General features: G+C 44.4%; 1 protein-coding gene across 1 annotated transcript in view; it reads right to left on the bottom strand.

Moving 5' to 3' along the window:
• Positions 1 to 3,420: 3,420 nt before the first annotated feature.
• LOC102288674 overlaps positions 3,421 to 10,852 on the bottom strand; it is a 20,130-nt gene continuing 12,698 nt past the window's right edge. The window contains exons 2-4 of the mRNA XM_042215873.1: positions 8,506 to 9,157; positions 7,069 to 7,199; positions 3,421 to 6,875 (exon numbers count right to left, since the gene is read on the bottom strand). Of these exons, the coding sequence (XP_042071807.1) occupies positions 6,864 to 6,875; positions 7,069 to 7,199; positions 8,506 to 9,157 (795 nt within the window). The 3' untranslated portion in view covers positions 3,421 to 6,863. The remainder of the gene's footprint in view (positions 6,876 to 7,068; positions 7,200 to 8,505; positions 9,158 to 10,852) is intronic.

Here is a 10,852-nt window from a genome sequence, read left to right as displayed (position 1 = left end):
ACTCTCACATTCATACACTGGTGGAGGCAGCTACAGCTGTAGCCACAGCTGCCCTGGGGCAGACTGACAGAAGCGAGGCTGCCATATCGCGCCATCGGCCCCTCTGGCCAACACCAGTAGGGTAAACTGTTTTGCCCAAGGACACAACGACCAGAACAGAGAGCCCAGGGATCGAACCGGCGACCTTCCGGTTACGGATACGCTTCCCAACCCCCTGAGCCACGGTCTCCCCGAAAAAAACAAAACAATTGAAGATGATTCATGCTTAAATCATAACATATAGATATTTAAAAAAACATGAAACATAAGCAGAGAAAGTTGTGCAAATATATTCATTATGCTGTGTTATGTAAGTCAGTTTATAATCCACACAAGCGTTTTCTATTTACCTAAAAACAATTTAACAGCATGTAAGAATAATTTGTACAAGACAAGATTTGTGTGTCGCTTTGTAAAAAAACAGCGATTGTCAGAGATGAAAACAGACGTTTAAAAAAGAGGAAAAGAAACAGCACACACCTCCATAGATGGAGCTCAGTGTTTACACAGGAAATGGATAACGCCAACATCTGTCTGCGACTGCCTTCCACAGCATTTGAACCCAGACCCTGTGGTCTAGTGACAGGACAGTGTGTGTGTGACTGGGTTTAAATGAATATCACATGTGTGTGTGTTGTGATAATGAAGAAACATGTCACCGAGCACACCAGCGTGGCTCACTGATGTGTTTTTAATGATTTCTGGAAAACAATGGAACACTGTACCACGCAGGAGTAAGCTATAACGGGCTGCGATGCCCACACAGTGCTTGTTAGTGGAGTATAATCAGTGGTGGTTTGGCACAGCATACGGGATTTGCTGAAAAGAATAAAAATATAGAACCGAGTGTGATTTAAGATTAGAGCAGTTGCTGTATTAAACTAAACATAATGAAAGTGCACAGCTTTCTCTGCTTTTTTAAGGTACAAGCATCAGCTTAGAGGGCGACTGGAAAATACCAAAACATTTTCATCGTTTATTTCGTTGTTTGTTATTTTCAAATTTAATGATTTCATGAAATAGGAGTAACGTGAGGGAATACTGACCTATAACACAACCTCTTTTAAAATTCAAATCCATTTGGCTTTAAACTATTTTGTTTAAATGCACTTGAGCTTACAAAATAAAATGTAGTCTTGTATTCTTTCTATTTGTTTATAATGAGAGTTTTTCCTTTTCACCTACTGCAGTGTGTTCTGCTACATTACACCCAGTTTCGGTCTACAGAGAGCAAAGTAAAGATGATGCATAATTAATTGGTACAAAAGCTGAATATTTCCTGTGGCGGTTCTACCAAATGAGCCTGGGTCCTATCTTTCCCATCATTACTGTCAATTTTCACTAATAGTGTGTTTAATAAGTAATGAGTGGCCTGAAAACATCCCCAACCAATAGCTGTGCAGCTTTCACAGGGCTGTAAACTCCTTCCTAATAATACACTGCAACATACAAAAAGAGCCATGTTTGAACTTCCAGGCCACACTTTTTTTCCAGCACAGTGTGAAGACTCGACTGGATTTCTTTTTACCTTTTACACTAAATGTCCTATTTGAAAACGGATTCAATGAAAGGCTCGACGCCTGCAGATGTAAAAAGAAAACAGCAGATATTGTCAAATAGATTTTGTCTTTTCGAATCACTGCTGTCCAATAAAAACAGTGAAATTTTCCTTGGCTACACTGAGTGTTTTTGGTCTAGTGGGGTTATTTCTGTGATTCCAATTACTGTGGTTTTAACAGGATTACAAGAGATAAAAGGCACTAAGATGCTTGGGGTATTTGCAGGCTAAATTAAATAGGATGTAATATGGTAATCTGTTGCTTAGTGATAAGAGGATGCAAATAACCACTGACAGTAGATCAGTAATCTGGTGTGAATAACAATGGCGTCAGGTTCTCTAATTTTTTAGTAGTTGTGGGTTAGAGAGGTCTCACGCTAAAATATGATGTAGTTCTATTATTTGGATGATGAGAGTAATGAGTCACTTTATACTGATTCACCTCAATGGACTTTCTAGGCTCAATATTTTCATTATATTATATTTTTTTTCTGCTTATCCAATTCGTTCATGTTCACAGGGGCCTGAAGACGATCGCAGCTGTCACAGGGGGATAGTCTGGCTTCACCAACCATTCGAGCGTGCATTCACACCTACAGCCAATTTATAATCACCAATTAACCCAACATGCAAAAAACCCCAATCATAACCATCAATAACAAATTGTAAAGTGAGTGTGTTGTTATCATGTTATTTGGTGTTTTACCCTAAACAAATAATGTCACCCCGATTCATAATAATTATTAGCAGATTTTATTTATTAGTAGATATGACTTAATTTTATTTATGTCACTATTTTGGTGGTTTAAAAAAAAAGAATAAATGTAATATTTATTATAGTCGATAAGAGACGATTACATTATATTTCTATTTTTATATTCACTATATTTACTTACATTTTTATGTGTGTTTTTCAGTGATGACCACTTGTTGTTCTGTAACAAAGTTGCATTGCTGAGCGCGTTCCGAATAATTCAAGGTGCGAAGCAAAGGTGAGACTGGTGAAAACGAACCACAGACACGTAGACGCTTGTTAAAGGCGCTCTGAATGCATTACAGCATCATCGTTCAACATGCAGGGTGATCAAAGCCACAGTCCTCCGTTGCGTTTCGGTGGCTCGGCCTATCCAAATAAAAACAATAACCCTCATCATCCCGTCTGCCTCTGCAACAGGTATTAGAAGGATTTGTTTCAGTTTTATAAAAGCACCACATGCATCTGTTCCTCTGCTGTGATCATATTTATTTACCATTCATAAAGTTTTTAAACTTCAGTGGCATCTATTAAAAATATTTCATTGTCTTTTAACAATAAATAATGATTAATTAACTGCAGTTAAATGTTCCCTGAATTTAATCTGTGGGGTTTTTTCTTTGTGAAGCTTATTAAAATGAAAAGTGCTTGAAAGCCCCGTTTTGTCCTCAAGGCTGTCCGAACAGTTTTAATATATTATGAAAAAGAAGATCTTTTTTACTGTTGTTTAAAATTTTCAGTCTTTAGTAGAATACCAAAATTATGATGCGTGCTGAACCCGTGGCATTTCTGCAGCACTGAGTAGAGCCTGCAGGTCTTTCCCTCAGATGCACGACTGAAGCAAACCCAGGGCAGCAAATCCTTTGGTGGATCTTGTAAGGTCACAACACATTTTTCAGGAGTGTATTGATATTTCTTTTCTTGCTTTTCTTTGTTTTTTTGAACTGATGAAAATTCTATTAGTTAATGTAAAGAAGTGAAAATAAGAGGGATAAAAATGGCTCTTTTTGAAAAAGAGGAAACGATTTAAAAATCTGCTCGTCAGTCACATTGTTTCAGCCGTTACTGCTTGTGTGTGTGTAGTTTGAACAAACCTGGCAATTTAGTAAAAATTATCTACTATTTATAAATGAAAGTTTCATAGCTCGTCTGCCTTTTTTAAATACACTGGATATTTCCGCCTCTTTGAACTTAACTGCCAAAGAGCAGAACAGAGGAGATCGTTTTGTTTTTACTCTCTGAGGGGGAAAGGCCAACAGAGTGTGGGGACAGAAAGTGTTCAAGTTATTAACCCGAATATTTAACACTAATGCAGTTCTCACCTCGTGTATTTTTTATTTTGTGTTATGATATGAAACAGGCCTCAAGCACACAGTAAAGGCCTCTTTCCACATCAATGTGTGTGTGTGTGTGTGTATACACAAGTTGTTAATTAATGCTTCGTTTCACACTTCAATTTGAAGAGAGGGATTTATTTGTATTTACAGCCACAATTTATTGACAGAAATAAGGCACACTTACAGGACAACCTCACATGTGTTGAAAAGAGTGGTTAGCCTAAAGGGATCACCGTAGTCATCAGCAGCTGCAGCAGCATGTCGTCAGCACACAACAGCATTAGTGCACGAGCACAGGAGCACACATGCACTTTAGATAGGCGTCACTCTCAGCACACAATGCCTCATTCGTCCACGTCTCAAAGAAATTGAGCGTTGCATTTGACAGGACATGTCAACAGTGGGTTTTACAGCAGAGCAGCTCTTTTGAAACAGTCCAAACACAGGCTGGCACACACAGCGACTAACACAACACTTTATACCACATCACGGTGTGCTCATCACCACCACTGAAGAGCCCAAAATCAGTCAGGAAATGCGACAGTTGACTGCCTGGATGCATGTGTTTGCTTTTTAATGCAAACAAAGGAATCATCGCAGGCTAACGGTGTAGCAGTGGAGCTAGATGTAAGGTGTTTACACAATGCAACATGAGATGACAGCAGCGGTGGCAGCCAGCTGAAGCCCCGCAGCAGCAACAAACACAGTTGCAGGTAGTAAACAGCGAGAGGACCGCGTCCACGCTACGGCACAGTGGACATGCAGAGCAGGGGAGGAGGCTCCTTTTTGGATTTGTCATTACCCCACAAATGCTCCGGTTTACATCCTCCTACACACATTTAAGCATGTTGCTCTGTTTGTTTCCACGAGCAAAGGAGCAGTAATTATCAGCTAAGCCAAGTGTTAAGCATTAATTGCATTATTGGAATAATCTGCAGTGGTAATGACTGGGATGATTTGTATAATTACAGTCACAAGCATGTCTAAGTGACTCTAACTTTTATATTCGACATGGCAGCAAAGCCGGCGCAGAAACTGCTTCTTAAAGGCTCGGAAAAGCCCGGCGATACGGAAATCTGCAGCACACAATCACAGGAGGCGATGCATGTGAGGACGTGGCTGTATGACTCGAGCTGATCCTATTAAGTGTTTAAATGGATTTTACACGGCTGTTAAGGTTCAGAATGTGCCATCAGACATGGAGATGGAATCCATATTCATGATGTATTGGCCCGGCTGGCAACGCAGAAAAAGCTGGTTATAGACCATTTGAGCCAGGGGTAATTGTTTATCTAGACGCCGCTTTCCTCAATGCATAAATTGAGCTGTCGACTGCTCGTGGTGGACATTTTGTTTTCTCAGCTATGAGTGTGTGCGTGCATGAGTGTGAGTGTGTGTGAGGCTCAGCGGCAGCAGCAGCGTTACATGTGGCGTAAACCTCACTGCGATAAATGCCATTTGAGCAGCCATTTGCATAAAAAAGGGGGAACACAAGAGGCAGCTCAGCACAGCTCAGTCACAGAATAAATGCACTACACGGAGCTGAAGAAAAGGAGGTTCCACTCTGTAACCGCAGCCGGTGGATGTCCACTGGCCCCTCAGTAAATATTACAGGCCCACGCTGATGTCACACTCTAATGAAGCCAAACTTAATCACACAGCTTTTATGGTAGTTTTTGTTTAGCTGTGCCGAGCACAGAGCGCTGTGCCTGCAGCGTGCGCACACGAGGACTGACGCTCAAACAAGAGAAGCAGTCTGAAGCCATCACCACACACTCTCAGTATGTTCTTGGTGTTGTTGGCATCTTCGGTGTTAGACAGAATTGAGCCTTGGTCTTCATCCTGCTCTTTGATGAGTGCATTCACGAGCTGGGCCCACGTCCTTATTTTAGGTTTGACAGCGTTTTTAGTAGATAGAGGATTAAATGTGAACTGAGCTGTGGTTTGGGGAAGGCATGGGAGGGATCCCCGTTTACTAATGAGAAGAGAAGACGTGAAAGAACTGAAAAAGGGGAGGGAGGCTGGGGCAAGAAAACAAGAACGAAAAGCTTGTAGAGCTAGGGGCGTGTTTGGAGGCGTGGTCAGATCATTTATCTCCAATTGTACTAATAATCTTTTTTATTAATTGACTAATTTCCAAACCTTCAAGGACCAAAAAAGCCTTTCTTCTGCATACCCAGTGTGAGTGTGCGGGGCTATCCCACCTGTCACACACAGCCCTGGAGTCTAAGGTACAGCCAGTCCAGTGCAGACCAAGGAAATGAAAGATGTAAAGATATTACACCTGATGAGCCGTGCTTTAGTTCCTATGTTTAAATCTAGAGCCTTATCTTTGCTTATTTCATGTTGTCGGCACACAGAGTGCCAGGCGGGAGTATTAATGCAGATCCAGTGCTCAGCACAGAAACCTGTTGCTCGCGTGAGAGAATGTGTCCTTCCTGACGGGAAGGCTTCAGACAGGCATCTGTCTGCTGCCACAGCTTGTTCCAGGCTGGCTTTGCAGGAACACGTACACATGCACACGTCTAATAATCCAGCGTTTCCCTCAAAGAACAACACACACACTGAAAGACTACATCCACACACCATGCCTCGCAGACAGAGACACACCGACAGATGTATGGTGGGACAGACACGAGGACACTGTCGACCTCACACCGTGGCTCAGCACACAGGAAGTGGGCGGGAAGGCAAGACAGCGGGATGCAGCGGAAATCAAAGAAGAGATGGGTTTTCTTTATAGGAAGGTGGAGCGTGGAGGTGTGGCTTCACCCAACCTGACAGACCTCCGTGGTTGGGTGGTGTTTTGTCGGGGGGAGGTGAGGTGGGTGAGTGGGGGGGGGGGGAGGTTGGGCTGAGGGGTATTGGGCGAAGAGAGGACTCTCCTCGACTACGCGTATTCTTAAGCAATAACAACGTGATCTGTATTATCCACCCAAGAATACCCGTCACCGAAGAGAGTCTTTCAGTAAACAGGGGAGCTAAGCCAGAAAGCACGTGAGCAGCGCCACTGCCATCGTATCATCATCACCACCACCATCACCACCATGGCCATCGCCGCTGCCATCAGCAGCCCCCCTTCAGGCTCCGGTGGCAAACAGAAACATACACATACACAGAGAGTGGCCAGTGCATTGATTGAAGACGCCTCGCTGCAGTGTGAGGCTAGGCTCCATCAATGGCTCCTCTGCAAAGGAGAAAATTGACAATGGTGGCATTTTCAATCCAAGCCAGCAAGTGGGTGTCAGAGGGAGACACAGAAAACAGAGAAAAAAAGGGTGTGAAAAAGCTCACGTTACATCGATTCAGTCTCTCACGCCTCTGTGCAACCATCTCTGCAAGCGACAGGGGGAGCGTGAGAAACGGCGACCGTCTCTCACCTGGACTACAGCCCGGCAGCACCGCCCAGATCTCCCGAAAGTCCGAAGCAATGGGGAGTTTTGGTTCCCGGTGCTCATCCAGCTCTTCCCCATGAGACCTGGGAAGGAGGGGTTGGAGGGTGACAGGGGGGCTGGGGTGCACACACAGGGGAGACGGAGGGTTAGGCAGGTCAGGCCAGGAGCTGCTGTGGTGTGACAATAGCCCTGTACACTCCATTACCATCCCCTCCCCACCCCCACGGGACAGGCAGAGAAATCAACACATGGATTATACAACGGGAGGGAGGGAGGGGGCAGCGCATGCAGGCAACTCATTTGTTTGATTTTATGAAATGCTACTGTGTTTCTGCAGGTGTCTAGCTTACTGGAGCGGGCTATTTACTGGAAGAGCAAGCATTTTGTCACGTTTATAGAGTTTACTTGTTGCAACTTGTTAACTTTAAAATTGACTTTAAATCGGTTCCTAAATGTTAGTTTGGCAGATTTATTTCTTTATTTTGAAATTAAAGCAATGTATTTAAATGTCGGTGGGTGATGCATGAATAATGGATGAAAAGTTCAAGCAAATTTATTCCGTTCTATTCTAATTAAACTAGCCGGCTGAATACAAAGAGCACGCTCCAGCTAAGCTGATCCAAAATCATTCCATTGATTTTTTCCACAATCAGGCTGCTTTGGTAAAAGGTTGTCAGTCTGTGTCTCTGTCACGCTGGCACTAAATGAACTGTTTCATTGTTCCTGAGAACTGAAAAATCATATTTAACAGGAGGAACAGATGATGTGACTGGACTTGCAATCAGAAAACACGAGGATGAAAAATCCCAACGTGCAGATGAGCTGAAGCAGAACGAAGAAACAAACTGATGATCAGAGTCAGCAGCCCCAAGCTGGCAGGAGGAAGACTGAGGAGCAACGAGACAAAGAAGGAAGAAAGCAGAGGCTAACATAGCATCCCCTCCTCTATTCTTCACTTAAGCTCGACTCAGCCAGGCCAGCCTGCACACACACACACACTCAGAGAGGTCGGCCGGCCCAAGTATCATTGATTGTAGAGTGGAAGCTCCCTGGAGTCTCATCAGATTACTATGAGCATGATTGTGTCAGTCTTTGTTTGTGAGCGTCAGGAAGAGCAACAGCACACATCAGGAGGATGCTGCCTCACACAGTTGCTTTCTTTCTCTTTGCTCAGGAACTGCAGGTACTCCCTCCTGTCTCCACTCAACTTTCAGGACCTTGCTTACACACACACACATTCACACATCTTGTGGTTCTTCTAAAGTGCCCACAGTCTGGTGAAGATGATGAGTGCAGACAGGAGAGCAGGCTGATGGAGGTGATGTAGAAGCCAGGTTTTTTTTCTGCGCTTCACAGGATGTGCAAATGGAGACAGCAAAGTATGGAAGTGCAAGCTCTGTGTGTGCCACTCTGGCCTCTTACCCTGCTTCCTCCTGTCACTCAGGGTGGTGCCTCTCCTCAGCTCTCCTACAATTCTCCTTGCCTCGCTGAGGGTCCGTGGCAAACTGGGAGGTGGTGATCTCCCTCCCCCTCCCAGTTCCAGGAAGAGCTCCCTGAGGAGAAGGTGGAGGCAGATCCTGGCAGGAGACGGAGCATCCAGCAGCGAGAGCGGCGGCCGCTGCGCTGCTGCTGATGGAGGCAGCGGTACGGATGCTGCGGCTGCTGCTGCCAGAGAGGGATGAGCGAAGGACGCTTCACAAAAGAGCTCCTCTTCTTCTCCTTTCCCTCCTCTACTTCTTCTTCTCCTTCCACTTTTCCTGCTGCTCTCCAGCACTGAAAGAAGCCAGTTGTTGCTCTGCCGTGGCAAATGAACAGGCAGCCGGCGACAAGCTGGTGGAGCGAGTGAGAAAGCAGGCAGATGGGAGAGAGAGAGAGAGAGAGGGAAAGTGCAAGTGTGTGGTGTGATGTGGCATCTGTGAGAGAGTGATAGAGGAGAGAGGGAAAGATAAAACAGGGGGCAGGAGGATAGATGAACCAGGAAGAAGGTGGGGTAAGGTAGGATGCAGGGAGAGAGCAAGAGAGAGAGAGAGAGAGGTATTGCAGCAATGAAAACCTTGAGCCAGCAGCAGTCTGTCTAAGCCACATCCCTGCTACGAGGAGAGGTAGAGAATAATTAGATTTGAGCATTTCACACACACACACACACACACACACACACACACACACACACACACACACACACACACACACACACACACACACGTCCTGGAACCTAGTACTGCTGGATTAATTGATGTACTGTGTGCTTCACGGCCCTCAGCCAACACTTCCACCAGCAGCCACTAAACTGTGGGAGAAAAAAATGAGAAATGAAGTGAGGGGTGACTGTGATGATGCTGGAGAAGAAGAGGAGGAAGAGAGGAAATGAATGGGCCCCTGGGACTGATGAAAGCATACCACGACGATGTGAGGAATCACTGATACGCGCACACACAGAGGACGACGAGGCTGCTGTGTGGACTGAAGTCTGCCAACGTTTCCTATTAGCCGTCTTTGTTAAACATGTTAAGGGGACGCTTCAGGCGGTGTGAGCCAAATGCCCGTGTTCCTACGGCGATGTGTGATGTCACACAGCTAATATTTCACACACTTCTCATTCATGCTGACTGAATGTGAGCGGTGTGAAACAGCAGTGAGCACACACGGTGTGTGTTTTTCTTTATGAAAATAATAATAATCATATCCTTTTTTCACACGCTGTACAGTAGAATAGCAAATGACAAAGTTCACAGGTTGGAGTCAAATGTCCACCTCTGTAATATTCTTGATATTTATAATTGAGCGATTTTTATATATTGGTGCTATTTGTTAAGTTTGTAACATATTAGTTTGGTCTGTTTTTGTTACTGTCTTGGAGCATCTGTACCCCACAGGGATCAATAAAGTATTCTGATTCATGAACAGTCAGAAACTGATCAGTGACCAAAGTGTGACTCGAACCCTCACATCAGCCCTGCAGAGTAACAGGGACAGTATGAAAAAACAGAAGGATGAAAGCGAGGAGAAATGAAACCGAGTTCCTCGGGGCCCATTTAAGATGCTCTTAATTCCACACTGCTCTCTTAACACGCTGCAACAGGCGCTGACATTTTCAATTAGGAAGACTTAAAATCATTTGTGGGGGAGAAAACGAGCCCGTGTTTTGAAGCAGAGATGGTGGTCAGATCATATAAGGTTCCCTGTAGGTGTCCAGCTCTCTTTCACACACACACAGGCAGGAACACAGCAGTAATGTTGTGCCATTCTTTTTCAAAGCCGTGCCAGAAATGAAATGCGGACAAACATCCAAGAAGCTTTCATGTTCTTCTTCTATTTCTGTGTTTACTGTAGCTGCACTGAAGGGCACAAGCTGCACACCAAATCTCTCAGTGACTATTGAGAAATTAGGCGGTGCGATCCTTGCAACGTGCCTGTGTGTGATGATTCTGTTTGTTCTCTTTTGTTCTTGTTTGAGTCCTCTTTCCACATTTGAACAAAGTCGACTGTGAGTAGATTAAAAAAAAGAAGCAGCCACACAAATGCTTAATTTCAGCAGTGTCTTCATTTCAATGGAGCAACAGAGCAATTACATTTACATCTCTGCTACTTCCTCTGACACTGGCGAATCTCCAGAGTCAATGGAAATTAAAATCTCTCAAGGATTCCACAGTGATCAGCGGCGCCTTTGAGGGCGAATGGGGGGGTAAAATAATCATACACGGCTTTATCTGCGAAAGAGATGGTTCGTTAATGTATAGCAGACAAAAGAGCCTGAGGAGCTGTGGCTGGG

Source organism: Haplochromis burtoni, unplaced genomic scaffold, assembly GCF_018398535.1.
Source record: "Haplochromis burtoni strain Fernald_Lab_line unplaced genomic scaffold, NCSU_Asbu1 Contig_853, whole genome shotgun sequence".
Classification (NCBI taxonomy): domain Eukaryota; kingdom Metazoa; phylum Chordata; class Actinopteri; order Cichliformes; family Cichlidae; genus Haplochromis; species Haplochromis burtoni.
This window is presented reverse-complemented; position numbering and strand designations above follow the sequence as displayed.